Source organism: Oryx dammah, unplaced genomic scaffold, assembly GCF_014754425.2.
Source record: "Oryx dammah isolate SB20612 unplaced genomic scaffold, SCBI_Odam_1.1 HiC_scaffold_7, whole genome shotgun sequence".
NCBI lineage: Eukaryota > Metazoa > Chordata > Mammalia > Artiodactyla > Bovidae > Oryx > Oryx dammah.
Genome location: NW_024070191.1, coordinates 34,409,751 through 34,429,479, shown reverse-complemented (window position 1 = coordinate 34,429,479; position 19,729 = coordinate 34,409,751). Strand labels below are relative to the sequence as shown.

General features: G+C 42.2%; 1 protein-coding gene across 2 annotated transcripts in view; it reads left to right on the top strand.

Moving 5' to 3' along the window:
* ZMAT4 (zinc finger matrin-type 4) overlaps positions 1 to 19,729 on the top strand; it is a 288,438-nt gene that overhangs the window by 120,990 nt on the left and 147,719 nt on the right. For both annotated transcript variants that reach the window (XM_040243115.1, XM_040243114.1), the window contains exon 3: positions 6,849 to 7,005. In XM_040243115.1, the coding sequence (XP_040099049.1) occupies positions 6,849 to 7,005 (157 nt within the window). The remainder of the gene's footprint in view (positions 1 to 6,848; positions 7,006 to 19,729) is intronic.

The window sequence follows — 19,729 nt, the reverse complement described above, 5'->3', positions numbered from 1 at the left end:
GTTAAGCTGTCTCCCTATGCTGGAATCATACCTAGCTCTTAGGCTCTCCTTGTTGCTGGATGATTGCTCTGTTGTTTCTACCAATACTCTAAGATATAAATGCCAATCTGATTAAATTTAGTCCCTTTTGTATCATTAGTTTTTAAGGCAAGTCTTTGCTCTTTGTTCTAATGATGAGAAGGCACGCCTTAGCTGTCTCTGTCTCTGGTTCTCTCTGGTAAACTAGCTTGTTGCTCTGATGGAGCCATCAGCTTTTTCTTAATTGCTTACCACCAAAACCACCATTGCCCTTGAGAGCATCCTTATGCTTAAACCTTACCACACTCTATTTCAAACACGGTCTGTTCCTCTGGGGAGAGCTTAGCAGCTCTCTGTTCTTATTTCCCCTCTGTTCTCATGGAAAAATCTCTGAGCCACTGCTTTTATCAGAGTGACTGCTCTGCTTCATTATCTGGGCAGAGGTGACAGCCTCTGGTCTTCTTAGCTTGTTTCCCAGGCACAGAACCTTTGTCCTACAAGTAAACTGGGGCACATCCAATCACGGTTCCAATATTCTGGGCCGGCTGTGTGGGGGATGGAGCTTCTGTCCTATGAATAAAACTGAAGGGAGAGAGTACCTGATTTCTGGGTTTCTTTGCTGGGAATTTAGTTTCTGCATTTTGAAGCTGAAGGGGATGCGGTTCAGGTTAGTGGCCTGCTCTTCCTGATATCTCCTAACTGGGAGCTGATGGGAAGGGGAGCCCAAATTTATTGACCACACACAGTGGAGTGGAGCTGCCATCATGCTGAGCTGGGGGGTCTGAAGGGAGAGCAAGGGTTGTTTCTGTAGTGCCATGGAACTCTCACTGTTCTTACTGAGAGTTAGTATGTTTTCCTGAAAAAATATTTTAATGTGGTACTCACTTTTAGGATAATTTTCAAAGACTTTGAATAATTTTTTAAACAAATAACTTGCACCATGTATAGCTGTTTTGCTGGGGAACAGCGTCGCAGGATTCCTCACTCTGACATCCTGAAATAAAAGTCTTTCTCTTAGGCTTTTTACATTTACCCGAAGAAGAATGAAGACGGTTATTTGAATGGAGTGAAAAAAAAAGCTTATGATAAAATAAAATGGAATTTCAAAACTAAATTTTTGGCTGAGTCAGTCAGGGTTTTTCATGAGGTTGGAATTCTTTAGAAAACTTCTTAACTTTGCGAAATGCTTTGAATAAGTGGTCGTAGGATGCTCCACAAGCTTTTTTTTTTCTTTCAGTGATGTGGACACTGCATTGAAAAAGTCCAACCAAATATTTGCCTTCTGATTGAAACCCATATTTTATAAAGACAATCTTGGATTCCCCTTCATTTACTTGGTAGCTTAGGGCCATTCTCAATTTGTTAAGTCAGAAACTTTAAATGTGATCTCTGACATCAGTTCATCAACCTTTATGGAATTTCTCCCCTGAGCTATAGAACAGTGGGGCTTTTGGGACAGTGAGAGACTCCAGTAACAATGATGTGATCTGCAGTTGCAAGCAGCCTTTGATCTGGGATTTAGATAGCCAGGAATACACAACTAAATTCTGGCACATTCTAGGACCTTGGTTAATATTGAGATTCTCTCTGGATAGTTGCATCTCCACTGGGGTCATTCGAGGAATCAGAGTTGGTGACATTGTGTAAGTTACATTGACCCCCCCCCTTAGTAAAATATCCCATAAAAGATGTCGTATGGGCCTGAAAAAGCTGCCTGACTTCTCAGGACATAACAGCCCTTGTATGGTCAGACACCTAACCTTTCTTGGTCCCTCTTCTGTAATGATGGCACAACTGCCTTCCATGATATCTTCTTGCATAGCAGTTGGTTCTCTGCTTGTCTTATTCTTTGATTCTTGTCTATGATGGTTTGAGTGAGATTGAGCAGAAATCTAAGGATCTCATGAGATTGATACAGCAGAGCAGAAATCTAAGAATGTATATTAAAATAACCATACCTTTTGGGCAAATGTTCCCTAGTTGAACCCTCAAGTTAGTTTACAAATTGTTGAAAACTCTGGTTCTCTTCCTGGCTAGCTTCCTGGCTGACCATAGGCCCCCTTGTGTTACCTGTCTTCCTGTTTTGTCTTTTATGGCATGCAACTTACTAATCCCACAAACCAACCCTCAACTCCTGTGTTCATTCAATAAACACCTGCAGGTCCTACTGTGTGGCAAGCATTGTACTAGGAGCTGAGGCCCCAGGATTAATGAAGAAATTTCCTTAACTTTAACTATTTCCTTGTTCCTCTTGAGGGGAACAAATATGAAAAAAGTACATGTCAGAATTCAGCATTCTTTTATAAAAGAGGCATATACAGGACACATGGAAGGCCCCAAGGCCACTGTCAGCCTATCAGGATGGGAGACAGAAGAAGCTTCATCTCAAGAAAGTGATGGTTAAACTGAGACACGAAAAAAGTTTTGGATAGACCAAATTAGATAAGCAATGATGAAGAAGGACATACCAGGCAAGAGAAGGCTGGAAGATGAAAATCCACACAAATAGGCTTATTTGCATGACTGGTCTTTTAACCTTACTTAATTGGGAGAGCATGGTTCCAACAGGAGACTGTGTTTCTTTGATTATATTGTTTTCCTTTTGTTTTGTGCCTGCTTTCTCCAGTTCCCCTGGTCTCAACCTCTTTAATAACAGAGAGTGGAGTTTTATTCTTCTAGCACAGCATCGCACATATTTAGGGGGTCCTTAAAAATGTGTTGAATGAATGAATACCATAAACCCACTAGTCATCATCCAGTTTAAGGGCTGTTCTTTGCCTTGGAAACTCCATCTGAATACACTTCATACAAGGATGGCAGCCCCTTTCTGTAGAGATGTCTCCACCTTAGAGCTCCAGGGAGACAGGGACTAGTTCCTGAGCCCAGGTTCAGCTGGTGATTTTGCTAGAAGTGGCATAAGGGATGCCCAGATTCTAAATAGCTGTGGATTGTGAGTTAAGCTTTAGCTTATGATCTTGTGCTTTTAAGAAAAATGAGATGCTTGAGCCCGTATTATGCATAAATAAGTGAAAATGGGCAATCCGAGCAACCACTCTCACCTTGACAACCTTCCCCTTTTGTCCCTTTAAACATCAGAACAATATTCCCTGACAGAGCGGAAAAGTGTCAGTTAGGGCTCTCAGTCCTCCCGAGCTGTCCACTGTTCCCTCACTGGGCTCGACCCCTTCAGCAACTCCCTGATCTGTGCTTTCTGGTCTTCTTGGCTCTGCCCCATCATGGGTTTGGGGCATGTCCTGGGCCTGGTTAGAGACACAGATGCCAGGAAACCAAGTCTCCCCTTTCTTGCCTGGTTCAGTCAGCTCCACAGCAGACCACACAAAGGGGTTCAAGTGCCTATGACTTCTTTTTGTTTTTAAAAGCTTTTTTTTTATTTTTTATTTTTTATTTTTTTTTAAATTAAAAAAAATTTTTGGGGCCACACCTTATGACATGCAGAATCTTAGTTCCCCGACCGGGGAATCGAACCCATGCTCCCTACAGTGGAAGTGTGGAGTCCTAACCACTGGACCTTTAGGGAAGTCCCTCTTTGAATTTTTACTGATGAGGAAACTCAAAGCACCTCAGCTTGAAGCGCTCAGCAGGGATACACATGGTGGGTCCAGCCTCAGTACCTACCCAGGTGTCTTGAGGTTTGTGCCTCGCTACGAGAGACCCCTTTTGGGAGGCCCATCCTCTCTCCATAGAATCCATCTCCTTTCATGGACTCCCCACCCTAACTTCTAGCAGTACATTTCCTTAAATCTCACTTTTAAAATGTGATAAGGGTCTTGGGTAGATTCTAAGATTTAATATATGCTACCATTCCCAGGTGGCTCAGTGGTAAAGAATCTGCCTGCCAGTGCAGGCGATGTGGATTCAGTCTCTGGGTCGAGAAGATCCCCTGGAGAAGGAAAGGGCAACCCACTCCAGTATTCTTGCCTGGGATATCTCATGGACAGAGGAGCCTGGCGAGCTACAGTCCACGGAGTCTCAAAGAGTTGTACGTGACTGAGCACACTCGCAAGGTCAAGCTAATAAATGGCTATAGGTAGGATTCCAAATCTCAGAAACTTTTATGGAGTCTCTCCCTTCCCCTACCCCTGAACTGCACGCCAGCCTCCTAGAACACACACACACTCTCTCTCTCTCTTCCCAAGACTGAGTACAAATTATCAGTGCTATTACCAATAGATGCCTTAAGAAGGAAAGTGTTAGTTTGCTAACTGCCACAAAATATGCAAGGCAATGCTCTCCATCAGTCCGGACACCTTATTGTTGTGCAGAAAAATACAGAATTCCCTTTCTCTGTCCCACCCCCAACTTCATCCTTGTCCCCATGCCATTTTAAATTGCATTCTTTGGGGTCTGCAAGAATAAGAGAAGGGGCTTTTGCGAGGCTAGATACTCACCCATGGCTGCTCTTTTAACAAAGAAATGCTTTGCTCCTACCATTCCATTAAGGAATAGATTAACTCCTTATCTGAGAGTCCTCTTTACCCTCAATTTCTAACTAGGCAGGAGGGGAGCCTGTGAATTAATCTTCCCCTCGCAGAATATAGGTAATTGATGACCTGTGGGCACAATTGCCAGGTCACATGGTCTGACAAAGGATTTATTTTTTCCCAAATCATTATTCATTTTCATGAAGTCTAACAGAGGAATAAAAATCAAGCTGGATTTAAGTATTTTGTGCAGCAGTTAATGAATCACCTGTCTTGAAGAAAAGGAAAATGATGCAAACTTTCCCGGAAAATTCAGCCAGCATGGTCACCATAGCTTTATGATAGACTCAAGTTCTTTATGATAAATATTGGATTCCTTAAAGAAATCTTAAAAACAAAATCTTGAACATGGGGCCACGTATCCTGGTGAGGCTAAAGTGTGTCAAAGCAGAGCTGAATGCCAAATGATAATTTCTGCTAAATAATTCAGGCCCTGTGAACTCTGGTGTTTTACTTACTTTGATGCATAATACAGATGCAATGAGAGAACCTTTTCCTCCTGGTACCAGATCCATTGGGTTCTCACCCGTTGTGGGCCTTATTTTTCTGCAGGTAGCTCATATTCTCCCATTTGTTCAGTGTTCCTAGTGCCTGGCAGTAGTGCTCCCTATTAAATAGAGGTTGAAGTTGGTCACTGAGAAAGTTTTGGTGATGTTTATCATGTAAGAAATAATAGATTGCAGAGCAAGGACAAAATAGATATTTCAAGAAAAAGGAAGAGGCTACTTCTTTCCAAGTCTGAGCATTTACTTACGGTCAAAAAAAAAACCCACCAATAACAACAAGAAACAGAGAGTAGACTAGACTAGTAAACGCTTGCTTAACTGAACAACTATTGCATCAGCTTTAAGATGCCTTTTGAAAAATGATGAACAGTGAAGTGACAGTGCAGAGATACTATTTATAAGGAAAAATTATTGAGCTCATCTGATTGATGACCACAAAATTTTCAATGATATAGAACATAAAGCCATTGACTAAAATTGTGTCAAATGAGATAGTTTGATGAACATGGAGAAAGTATAGATAAGTACTGTGTTCAGTTCTGTTCAGTTCAGTCGCTCAGTCATGTCTGACTCTTTGCGACCCCCTGGCAGCACGCCAGGCCTCCCTGTCCATCACCAACTCTCAGAGTTCACTCAGACTCACGTCCATCGAGTCAGTGATGCCATCCAGCCATCTCATCCTCTGTGATCCCCTTCTCCTCCTGCCCCCAATCCCTCCCAGCATCAGAGTCTTTTCCAATGAGTCAACTTTTCACATGAGGTGGCCAAAGTACTGGAGTTTCAGCTTTAGCATCATTCCTTCCAAAGAAATCCCAGTCTGATCTCCTTCAGAATGGACTGGTTGGATCTCCTTGCAGTCCAAGGGGCTCTCAAGAGTCTTCTCCAACACCACAGTTCAAAAGCATCAATTCTTCGGCACTCAGCCTTCTTCACAGTCCAACTCTCACATCCATACATGACCACAGGAAAAACCATAGCCTTGACTAGACGGACCGTAGAATGGATCAAAAAGTAGACAATAATTAACTAAGAATATAATTGGTTCTCAGAGAAGGAAGTGGCACCCCACTCCAGTACTCTTGCCTGGAAAATTCCATGGGTGGAGGAGCCTGGTAGGCTGCAGTCCATGGGGTCGCAAAGAGTCGGACAGGACTGAGTGACTTCACGTTCTTTCTTTCTATAGTTCCTTTTGGAGAGGAAATGGCAACCCACTTCGATGTTCTTTCCTGGAGAATCACATGGACAGAGGGGCCTGGTGGGCTACAGTCTATGGGGTTGCAAAGAGTCGGAGACAACTAAGTGGCTAACACACACACACAGACAGACAGACAGACAGGCACACAGACACACATAATCGGTTCTAGTCGGATAACATTAATGATCAGGCCAAAATTAAAATGATAATAGTAGAACCTAATATGTGTTGATTACTATTTCCAGGCATTGGATTAACTCCTGTTATATGGATTGACTATTTCAATCTTTTCAACAATATTAACTAACTTGCTCAATGAATATAACTAATTTTGTTGATAGTTAATATTAACAATACTAACTCATACTAAAGTATAATAATACTTTAAAGTATAACTAATACTAAAGTATAAAACCCTCATTTTATAATGGAGTTACATGACATAGCCTGGGTAAAATAAATTTTTATCTACAAATCCCACATGGAATAATACTCAATGCAATGCTTTTAAAAAAAAGAAAAAAGACAAGAAAAAGACTAATGGTGAGTTTCATGGTGAGTGGAACAAAGACATTGGAAGCCTTGGGGTGCTCTAATATTCTTTCGATCTCTCTCTCTCTCACACAGGGAAATGATGCTGATATGGTGGATAAAAACAAATGCTGTACTCTCTGTAACATGTCCTTCACCTCTGCGGTGGTGGCTGACTCACATTATCAAGGCAAAATCCACGCCAAAAGGTTAAAACTGTTGCTAGGAGAAAAAACCCCGTTAAAGACCACAGGTAGGTGTCTGAATGGTGGTGGTGGGGAAACCCTGACCTCCAGGGCCTGGTCCGTGCATCAGGCTGCCTCTTCAGGGGTGGCTGCCAGATCAGAGAGTGGATGCCCTTCAAACCTAAAGGGATGGGCAGGTCACCCAGTGGAACTCTCAGTTGTAAGGCCATTAAATCCAGGTGCTGGTCCTCTCAACCTGGCCCCTTCAGATATGTGATTCAGCAGTTCACATCTTTTGTTTCTATCCTGCAAGATGTTGTCTATCATATTTATTATATGTTATGTTCTGTAAGGTTATCTATTATGTAAGGAATGCTGTCTTTTCTGACTTTGGTCTGTAATCAGCAGAGGTGATGGATAGTGTACTGTATATTATTGATTCCCTACTGCAGACTGGTTCATCTGTACCATTGTTTGTCTTTAGAAACACTTGTATTTGCTGACAACCATGGTGTGCCTTCTCCCCACCCACCCCACCCCAGGTAACATTCCAGTCATCTTCTTGGAGGATTCTGTGATTTAAGCCTATTAACTTTCATGATAAAAGGTTTAAATATCAGTAACAGATTGTTTGACCTTCTAATTATTCAGAAGTAACAAAAAATTTCTTCAGAAGGCTATCCAGTCATAGAACTGAAATACTATCGTTATCATTTAATGAAGATAGACTATTAGGACAAGATTTACATGGTGGCAAAGATGTTACTAGAATAGGTGATAATCTCAAGAAGTTGAGGGTATATTTCATGATGTCGACATTTTCAGTGCAATTACAATGGAGCTGTGCATTGGAGCTGCCTGCCTAATGAATCATGCATAAATCGTGGGTGTAATTATTTTTTAAATGGTGTTTTGGAAATTGAAGAGAATCTAAGACAATACTTGGCTTTTATTCTCACCGGTGTTTTTCTTAAGAAAAATATCTGCTTTTACCTAAAGACTAGTAGGGAATCTTTTCACTGTATTTTTCTACTTACTTGAACTGAAGAATATTGTTTTTGTAAAGGTAGCTGTGACATTCAGATATAGGATGGCTGCAAAGCACATGGAATTGGAAGAAAGCTCAGCTTGATTGAGGTACACTGTCTGTGTTGACATTTGATAAGCAGGCACTTGGTTGAAACTCCTGATTTTTGCTCTCTAAAAGGTTGGATACTCACCTTGTAACCTACTCCCCCTCAAATCTCTTAAAATAGACACTTCAAAGAAACAGCCACTGGAAAATTTTTACCTGTTCTCCATGAATGAGTAAGTAGCCCATTTGTTCTCCCAGCCTAAGCAGAGTATTGCTGTTAAATTTAATTTTGGAGGTAGTGATGGAAGAGAAGAGGCTCTGTCTTCGTTTATCACATCAATTAGCAAGTGGGAGTTATTATTTCTGTAAAGAAGAATCACCACCTGGCAAAAAATAGTTCTTTGTGAATTTCAACACATCCTTAAGATAGCCAAGCACCATTTTGTTTCTCTGAGTTACCCTCAAAGCTGGTAAATAGAACTTGGGGGTAATTTGTTAGTTGCCTTCTATATATTCCAAGGGAAAACAATCTAAAATATGGAAACTGCAGTGTTTACCTAATGACTTAGTTCTGGTGTTCACAGAGCTATCCCAGTCCTCACTGTGACAGATATCGAGTTGCTGGGTGGGTGAGGAGGGAATAGGAGTGGGTTGGGGGGTAGGAAGCACTCACAGCACTTGGCTCGGGCTGGGGAAAGAGATGCCGTTTTCTTTTCCCAGCATCTCCATTTCTCATCTAGCTTAGGGTCCCGAAGCTGCAGCTTCACCTCTCATCCATTCTCCTTCAAAGGTGCTTTGAGCAGAAAGGATCTTGGAATGTGTTAACTCCAGACAGAATTGAAGAGCCTGGGGAGCTACATTGGTTCCCCAGGCTGACATTGATGTCGACCCAACTGCCATCAGGGAGCAAACGAAACAAGGCATCCTCCTAGAGGGAAGTGAGTCATTAAGTACATGTGTAAGCAGAGGGCAGGCATTGTGTCCTGGGGCACAGGAGAAGGATGGAGGGCTTGGGAGGAGGGTGGACTCCAGTGATGGGGATTCGGGGTACTGAGATCATCCTGAGACCAAGCAGGGTACCAGCGTCAGGAGAGTCAGGCAAATGGTAGCAGAGCCCTGGCTGCAGTCCTGAGGTTCTGGGGAAAGGAAAGACTGTTAAGAGCATGGCAGGAAGAAGGTTAGTCGCTCAGTCGTGTCCAGCTCTTTGCAACTTCATGGGTGGCAGCCCACCACGCTCCTCGGTCCATGGAATTCTCCAGGCAAGAATACTGGAATGGGTTGCTATTTCCTCCTCCAGGGGATCTTTCCAACCCAGGGATTGAACCCGGGTCTCCCACATTACAGGCAGATTCTTTACCATCTGAGACACCAGGGAAGTCCAAGAGCATGGCAAGGCACCATCATTTTCAACCAGAGCACTGGGCTGGAAACCATACAGGAACATAGCAAGAACCTGGCTCCCAGATCTAGGTTAGAGGTTGAGGCTTGGTCTCTAGCACAAATTTGGTTATTACAAATAGAGGATAAGGACCAAGAGGCAGCAGAAAAGAACACCCAGGACACGGACTTCCTGAGCCCCCGAGTGAAGCTCCTTCAGATCTGTGAATGGCTTCAGGACAGCCTACCATCCATCTTTACTGCCTGTAGCTGCCCCAGCAGCACTGCCTGAAGCTGCAGCTGGGGCTGCCCTCCGCCCATCTAGGAGCTGCTCTGTCCAATGCACCAGGGTGGCTGGACATCACTTCTATAGTGAAAACAGAACGAAAACACAGAACATTAAAAACCCAGACAACTGAATTTAGAAGCAGTCCCCCTCCTCATCAGATGGGTTCCTGGAGTTTCCCCTCCATAAGTAACAGGCTCCTGAATGGTGGTGACTTCTGAGTGGGAATAATTGAATAAAGCATGATTCACTCCTTCTCAGAGCTATTCTACGTGATGAAGGTGAGCAGTTGGTGTCTGGGAACCATCACCTTTCCTCCTACTCAGGATGCACTTTGATCAGACATCAGCTGAGGATCCTGCAGAATTAGTTGGCATTTGAGTTGCTTTTTTCAAACGGGTGTGTGTTTACTAGGATGTCTGAAATGCTTGGAGGCGCCGCTAAGGACAAAAGCCAGTGTGTTTTGGAATCTCTGCTCTAGTTCATGCTTTTCTTTCTGTTAAATGAGAGCATGAGGAAACTACAAACTCACCATGTTCTCTAAGGGTTGAGAGACCTTAGCGTAGCAGTCTTGCCCAGATCGGAGGCTAGGTAGAGGCTGCCCTGGTCATGTCACTGCCACACTGTGGGAAGCTTCTGGAGATGACCCAGAAAATAGAGGCCAGAACAGTGAAGAGCATGGGGATCCTCTGACTGGAAGGGGAGGAAAGGAAGTGATGCTGTTGAGCATGGAAGAGAGATTACTGGGAAGGCTGCCATGGGAAAGAGAGAATCCTGCTGTGTGTGCGCGTGAATACGTATCATGCATGTGCGTGCTTGGGTTTAAAAGATATAACCAATGAGTAGGTAGAAATTAGGGGCCTAGATCTGAGCTCTGAATGAGTATCTCATATCCAGAGATATTTGTTTTTATTTTTTGGCCATGACATGCAGCTTGTGGGGTCCTAGTTCCCTGACCAGGGATCGAACCTGGGTCCTTTGCAATGGAAGTGAAGAGTCTTAACCCCTGGACACCAGGGAAATCCAAGTATTCAGACACATAAAGGTAAACTGTGTTTCCAGGGATGAGGGGCTGCTGAAGCAGAGGCTGGACCACTTGGCAGGGCATTTCCTGAGGGGGGTTCTACCATCATAACATTAGCCCAGAGGACATTTTAAGTTGCTAGATTACATGGTCAGCCTAGATGGCATTTTAAGTGCTCCCCAAGTCCCCCAGCTCCTGTACTCCTCCCCTCTCCTGGGCCAATCCTCCACCTCTGTTCAGAGAACTCACTCCAGAAAGGTCCATCTCCAAGGAGACTCAAACCATGTCCCCTTGAAGCATAAAATGAAAGCTACAGGTGTTCCCCACTGTCTGCCATTAATCAAAGTGAGATTTGAGATCACCCATACTCTATCAGTATCAATTCAGTGGCTCAGTGATGTCTCACTCTTTGCAGCCCCATGGGCTGCAGCACACCAGGCCTCCTTGTCCATCACCAACTCCTGGAGTTTACTCAGACTCATGTCCATCGAGTTGGTGATGCCATCCAACCATCTCATCCTCTGTTGCCCCTTCTCCTCTCACCTTCAATTTTTCCCAGCATCAGGATCTTTTCAAATGAGTCAGTTCTTCGCATCAGGTGGCCAAAGTATTGGAGTTTCAGCTTCAGCATCAGTCCTGCCAATGCATATTCAGGACTGACTTCCTTTAGGAAATTCGAATTCCCTAATTCCTGATTTCCTGCCAGTCAAGAAGGACTGGTTGGATCTCCTTGCAGTCCAACAGACTCTCAAGAGTCTTCTCCAACACCACAATTCAAAAGTATCAAGTTTTTGGTGCTCAGGTTTCATTATGGTCTGAATCTCATATCCAAACATGACTACTGGAAAAACCATAGCTTTGACTAGATGGACCTTTGTTGGCAAAGTAATGTCTCTGCTTTTTAATAAGCTTTCTAGGTTGGTCATCAGAGAAGGCAATGGCATCCCACTCCAGTACTCTTGCCTGGAAAATCCCATGGACAGAGGAGCCTGGTGGGCTTCAGTCCATGTGGTCGCTAAGAGTCGGACATGACTGAGCGACTTCACTTTCACTTTTCACTTTCATACATTGGAGAAGGAAATGGCAACCCACTCCAGTGTTTTTGCCTGGAGAATCCCAGGGATGGGGGAGCCTGGTGGGCTGCCGTCTGTGGGGTCGCACAGAGTTGGACACGACTGAAGCTACTTAGCAGCAGCAGGTTGGTCATAACTATTCTTCCAAGGAGCAAACGTCTTTAAATTTCATGGCTGCAGTCACCATCTGCAGTGATTTTGGAGCCCCCCAAAATAAAATCTGTCACTGTTTCCACATCTGTTTGCCATGAACTGATGGGACTGGATGCCATGATCTTACCTTTCTGAATGTTGAGTTTTAAGCCAACTTTTTCACTCTCCTCTTTCACTTTCATCAAAAGGCTTTTTAGTTCCTCTTCACTTTCTGCCATAAGGGTGGTATCATCTGCATATCTGAGGTGATTGATATTTCTCCCAGCAATCTTGATTCCAGCTTGTGCTTCATCCAGTCTGGCATTTCTCATGATGTCTCTGCATATAAGTTAAATAAGCAGGGTGACAATATACAGCCTTGACATACTTCTTTCCCAATTTGGAACCAGTCTGTTGCTCCATGTCCAGTTCTAACTGTTGCTTCTTGACCTGGATACAGATTTCTCAGGAGGCAGGTCGGGTGGTCTGGTATTTCCATCTCTTTCAGAATTTTCAACAGTTTGTTGTGATCCACACAGTCAAAGGCTTTGTCATAGTCAATAAAGCAGAATTAGATGTTTTTTGGAACTCTCTTGCTTTTTCGATGATCAGCAAATTTTGGCAGTTTGATCTCTGGTTCCTCTGCCTTTTCTAAATCCAACTTGAACATCTGGAAGTTCACAGTTCATGTACTGTTGAAGCCTGGCTTGGATAATTTTGAGCATTACTTTACTAGCGTGTGAGATGAGTGCAATTGTGTGGTAGTTGGAGCATTCTTTGGCATTGCCTTTCTTTGGGATTAAAATGAAAACTGACCTTTTCTGGTCCTGTGGCCACTGCTGAGTTTTTCAAATTTGCTGGCATACTGAGTGCAGCACTTTGACAGCATCACTTTTTAGGATTTGAAATAGCTCAACTGGAATTCCATCACCTCCACTTATTTTGTTCATAGTGATGTTTCCTAAGGCCCACTTGACTTTGCATTCCAGCATGTCTGTCTCTAAGTGAGTGATCACATCATCGTGATTATCTGGGTCATGAAGATCTTTTTTGTATAGGTCTTCTGTGAATTCTTACCACCTCTTAATATCTTCTGCTTCTGTGAGGTCCATACCATTTCTGTCCTTTATTGAGCTCATCTTTGCATGAAATGTTTCCCTGGTATCTCCAATTTTCCTGATGAGATCTCTAGTCTTTCCCATTCTATTGTTTTCCTCTGTTTCTTTGCATCAGTCACTGAGGAAGCCTTTCTTATCTCTCCTTGCTATTCTTTGGAACTCTGCATTCAAATGGAGAGTCTTTCCTTTTCTCCTTTGCCTTTCTCTTCTCTTCTTTTCACAGCTATTTGTAAGGTCTCTTCAGACAACTATTTTCCCTTTTTGCATTTCTTTTTCTTAGGGATGGTCTAGATTCCTGCCTCCTCTACAGTGTCAGGAACCTCCATCCATAGTTCTTCAGGCACTCTGTCTATCAGATCTAATCCCTTGAATCTATTTCTCACTTCCACTGTGTAATAATAAGGGATTTGATTTAGGTAATACCTGAATGGTCTAGTGGTTTTCCCTACTTTCTTCAATTTAAGTCTGAATTTGGCAATAAGGAGTTCATGACCTGAGCCACAGTCAGCTCCCAGTCTTATTTTTTGCTGACTGTATAGAACTTCTCCATCTTTGGCTGCAAAGAATATAATCAATCTGCTTTTGGTATTGACCATCTGGTGATATCCATGTGTAGAGTCTTCTCTTGTGTTTTTGGAAGAGGGTGTTTCTTTGACCAGTGCATTCTCTTGGCAAAACACTGTTAGCCTTTGTCCTGCTTTATTCTGTATTCCAAAGCCAAACTTGCCTGTTACTCCAGGTATTTCTTGACTACCTACTTTTGCATTCCAGTCCCCTGTAATGAAAAGGACCTCTTTTTTGGATGTTAGTTCTAGAAGGTCTTTTAGGTCTTCATAGAACCATTCAACTTCAGCTTATTCAGCACTCTTGGTCAGGACATAGACTTGGATTACTGTGATACTGAATGATTTGCCTTGGAAATGAGCAGAGATTATTCTGTCGTTTTTGAGACTGCATCCAATTACTGCATTTCAGACTCTTTTGTTGACTATGATGGCTACTCCATTTCTTCTAAGGGATTTTTCCCACAGTAGTAGATATAATGGTCATCTGAGTTAAATTCACCCATTCCAACCCATTTTAGTTCACTGATTCCTAAAATGTCAACGTTCACTCTTGCCATCTCCTGTTTGACCACTTCCAATTTGCCTTAGTTCATGGACTTAACATTCCAGATTCCTTTGCAACATTGCTCTTTACAGCATCAGGCTTTACTTCCATCACCAATTACATCCATAACTGGGTGTTGTTTTTGCTTTGGCTCCATCTCTTCATTCTTCCTGGAGGTAGTTCTCCACTGATCTCCAGTAGCATATTGGGCACCTACTGACCTGGGAAGTTCCTCTTTCAGTATCGTATCATTTTACCTTGTCATACTGTTCATGAGGGTTCTCAATGCAAGAGTACTGAAGTGGTTTGCCATGCCCTTCTCCAGTGGACCACATTCTGTCTGACCTCTCCACCGTGACCGGTCCGTCTTGGGTGGCCCTACACGGCATGGCTCATCATTTCACTGAGTTAGACAAGGCTGTGGTCCATGTGATCAGATTGGTTAGTAGTCTGTCACTGTGGTTTTCATTCTGTCTGCCCTCTGATGGAGAAGGATAAGAGGCTTATGGGAGCTTCCTGATGGGAGAGACTGAGTTAGGGGATTTGATTTAGGTCATACCTGAATGGTCTAGTGGTTTTCCCTACTTTCTTCAATTTAAGTCTGAATTTGGCAATAAGGAGTTCATGACCTAAGCCACAGTCAGCTGGGTCTTTTTCTGATGGGCGAGGGGTTGGGTATTATCTTCAGAATTATCAGGAATAGTTATTTGTATTTGTGGCAGAGACTTGCTCATCCAAACACTCTTTGCTTCTGCCTTTCCCAGACTGTCAGATGATTGAGAGGAGATGTGCTTTTTTAAAAAGTTTATTCATCTTATTTTTGTCTGCAGTTTTTCTTGATTGCTCTGTGCAGATTTTCTCTAGTTGTGGTGGGCGGGGCTACTCTTTGGGTGAGGTGCACGGGTTTCTCCTTGCGGTCGCTTCTCTTGTTGCTGAGCATGGGCTCTAGGGTGCGTGGGCTGCAGTGGTTGTGGCTTGGTTGCCTGGGTCATGTGGAACACCAAAGATCAAACCCGTTTCCCCTGCATTGGCAGGCAGGTTCTTAACCACTGGCTCCAGGGAAGTTCATGGAGTAGATGCCTTAAGACCGGTTACAAGATGGAAGAGGGCCATTCAACCGACATTAGACTTTGCAAGAGCAAAAGAGAAGGCTTTTTTTGCGATCCTTTGGGGCTGTTTGTTATTTCAGGAGTCTAATCCATCCTGCTTGATACATTGTCCCTGAACGTTACTGTTTCACACATAAGCTTTTATGAATACATCCATCATTCTTAGCCAAAATGGATAGAGTGCTTTTTATATATATAATTCCCCCAAATCACTGGCTTGACAGGTAATGGCATCACATTTAGCTTTAACCTTTCTTTCATTTTTTGACCAATAAGAGTTTGAAGTTGCTGTAGTGGTGTGTGTATCTTAACCTTAGGAGATGGATAGAGAACAGTCTGATGTGCTCCAGAGGCCTCCTGTCATCACCTCTGTGTTGATGACTGCACGTGCAATACTTATTGGCACTTAGTAGGCATTTAATGAATATTTGTTAGAATACTGAAAATTGGAAGGATGCATTAGAATAATGAGAGGCGTTTAAATGTCTGTAGCTTGCTTTTCAAATTAAGTTACCTTGCTTATTTAAATTTGACGTCAATGTGATGATCAAAGGCAGTGGTTTTCCAATTTGACAAGAAGTGGCATGCCTGGCCACTTGCCTGATTTAAAAAAAACAAATTTGGTGAAACACAGAATAAAGAATAAGACAAATATAGGCCCTGGAATCAGACTCAGCTTTACATTCGGTTATATCTGTGTGAACTTTTGCAATTAAAGTCCTCAGCCCTCAATTGCATGTTGGTAAGATTATGGAGATATTGAGTGTATGTAACTATTGTAATAAAGGAGAAGGTATATGTAGAATACTTACTGTGGTCCCTACAACATAAGTATTGAAAGAATATATATATATATATATATATATATAGTTATAGTTATACACAAACACACAACCATCAGTATTTGCAAGATTTTGTGTCTGTGAATGCACCTACTCACTAAAATTTCTTTATAACCACAAAATCAACACCCACGGTGTTTTCATGGGCTTTGTGTGCAATTGTGTACAAAGTGGTAAAACATTTGAGTTGCCCTGTGAGTATGTTCTCAGCTGAAGGCCACACTCTGTCTTCTGAATTTCAACTCTCATATGGCAAACAAAACACTTTTTTACAATCTAGTTCCTGCCAAGTATTTTGCACTTTTATGCTTTTTGTTGGAAATGTTGCCATTTAAAATGGCTCCCCAGGAGAGTGCTGGAATGCTCTCTAGGGCTTCTAAGTGTGAGAAGGTTTTGATATGCTTTATGGGAAAATGTGTATGTTTAGATAAGCTTTGTTCAGGCACGCATTGTAATATGGTGGATTTGAGTTAAAAGTTAGTGAATCAAAAATATATGTGAAAGAAGGTGTCTTTAAACAGAAGCACATGTACAATAAGATTCTATGTTGATCAGTTGATCAGAATGTGACCACAGCCTTGCAGGAACCTAACTCTATTCCTCCAAGGAATCAATATTTGATCAATATTTGCTAATTTAGTGTGCTTGGAGAGTTTATAGAATATAACTGCCAGGAATAGCAAGAATCAAACATCTACATGATAAAAGTTCCTTTATATTCATTTCATTTATAAAATGAAGCTTTCAAAAAAACCTGTTCATCTCTCAACCACAAAATAAAAATGTAATATGTTTTAGAGATCCTGCAGTGTGGTAAACTCTAGTTGACCAGGCTGAATCTAACCTCATGAGAAAAATCAATGATCATAACTGATAGTTGTTAAGATATTATATTAGAAATGTCACCTTCATCGTTTCACTGAATCTTCAAAATAAATATAAAGTAGTATTAGCTCCATTTTGTGGATGGAAGTTGAAACTCTACAGGGTACGGTGATTGCCTGGTGTCACATAATGAAATACACAATAGGAATTTGAACTCAGGACTTCTTCTTTTCTTTTTTTAAAAATTATTTATTTCTTTAGCTTCGTCGGGTCTTAGTTGTGGTGCAGGCTTGGTAGTTGCAGCACTCGAACTTAGTTGCCCCGAGACATGTGTGATCCTAGTTGCTGGACCAAGGATCGAACCTCGGTCCCCTGCGTTGGAAGGTGGCTCCTTAACCACTGGCCCGCCAAGGAAGTCAGAACCCAGGACTTCTGACTGCATTTCTAAAGCTTTCCCCTTGACCTCTAGGTGACGATAAATAATGCTTCGTAAAATGATCTACAGACTTTTGCTCACCTAATGAAGAGCACAGTTCAAACCCCGAAGCTGTCACTAAGATGATTGAAAGCAATAAAGATGCAAAGACTGATATTTATATAAAAATGTCACTCAATTAAAAAGATGAAGCTCAAGAAAAAAAAAAAAAGAATTTCTCATTTGTAGGAGCAGTGAACCACCTTGTGAGGAAAGACACAGATAACCAACGACCGCGGGGGGCTCTGCTTATCCCATGTGTGAGTCTGCTTATCGTATATTCCTCTTCTCAAACCATGTTGCTTGTCTCTATTTTTTCCTTATTTCCTGTTGAAAATGAGAGAGACAGAGTTTCAGAACTTTTCCATAAATGTCTATGGCAGACACCGAATTGCTTCTTTGAGTTGTCTGTTGAATGAATAAAGATCAGGGTATTCTGGATCTCTGAAACTTTTATAAATTCACGTTTTGAATAATATATGCATTTCAGGTCCAGTTGGTGCCTCATATCCGCATAGAAGAGTTTCTTTACCACAGCAGTTCTATCACCTGAATCAGGTTATTTGGGTTGCCTGGCAGAACCTGTCTGGATACTTGTTTTAATAGCTGCAAACAATAGTTTATCAAACAGGCAGATCCTCACAGCAGTGCATTTCCTTCTAAATTAGAAAAGCTGCCATGTTCTAAGGCATTGTCTTCAGATCAATGTATTCGTTCTGATGATGCCTTTGGCTTATCTAATGTTTACAAATACAGCAAGTAATAGATTCACAGAATTACAGAGCTGGAAGGCACATAGCAATTATTATTTCAACCACCTCATCTTCCTGATGAGGACATGGAGGCCTAGAGAGATGAAATTATTTGTCCAAGGTGATAAAACTGGTGGATGGCAAAGAGGCTTCTCTTCTCTTGCGGTGATGATTCCCTGGTCAGGAGCATGTTCAGGGAGAAATCGAACTGGGAGAAATTGAACCGGGAGAAATTGCACCAGTCAGGCCGTTGGCTGCTCCATGGGAAATTAGGTTTGAATGAATTAGCAATGGGAGGTGAGCCAAATTCTTTTGGCCATGCGTTTGTACAGTGGATCATATGAGGCCTGGAACAGTGATTCGATCGAGGCTACTGTCTTTTTATTTTATATCTGATGACCAATAAAACAACAGGTTGATGATTAGATTGAATTAAAGATTTCGACAATGAGGCTACTGCCTAGCCAATTTTCACAAATCTTTTTTAAATATCCCAAACTCACTTTTCTCCTCTAGGTAATCTAATAGCAGTAGAAGATAGTTGATGATATCAGCAACTTTTATGATGTGGTTATACCCTTATTCCAGAAAGTGTTCTTTGACACATTTTTAGGAAAGAATACAGTAGAACAATAAAATAACCAATTTCCTGTGCTTTCTCTGAAACTGTCAGTAGAAGACATGTTCAGGTCTTGGCATCCGTACACAGAATGCATCATGATTCAGGAAACTATGAGGGAGAGATGTTCGGGTGGCAACTCTTCAATCATCGACTAAAGATCAGAACCCTAAAACTGTCTACTTGATGAGATTGAGAAGGTACTTGTACAGTAAACATTCTACCTGAAATAATTGGTCATAAATGTCCCAAACTGTACTCTTATCTTCTCAAATATCTATATAGTTTAAACATCAGCCTTAAAAGTCTTAATTAACACTCAGGTTGGTTTCTACAATAAACAGATGCAATGGGTATGAATTACTGGATAGCACTTGAGTGCAATAAATTTTATATTTCTTTATATTTAAAAAAATCAATTTATCTGACATGTGTCCTCTAGCCTTGAAGCTTGATGAGAAGGCCAGTCTTGGTCATTCTTTGGAGTACCCTCTCTTTAGGGCCATACAGAGCCCCAGAGACATGTGGGGGACCCTCAAAGAGATCCCTCAGCCTGGAGCTTTCTGATCACCAGGAGACTGCTGGATTCTCTCTTCCACGGGTTCAAGATGAAGACCTGGGGCTTTCCCAGATGTGGGCCTCACTTGTCTCTCCTCTTATAGCCTGGTGTTTTCCTCCAGGTCAGTGCGTTTCCTTGGTGGTTTCAATCCCTCTGTGCCAACCTAGGCTTTTGAAGCAAAGACCATAGTCCCATTATGGACATTCCCAGAGGAGGGCCAGCCACCCTGGACACCCCAGTCTCTATCCATATGTACAGCCCTCTTTTTTCCTAATCCTTAAGTAGCAGTTCCCATCCTGACATGGGACCCACCCCTCTGACATTCAGATCCTTTTACCTCTCAGACAGCCCAGAATAAATGCAATGTCCCTTCTCTCATGGGGGTGGGAAAAATCATACTTCCAGGCTTATCTCTC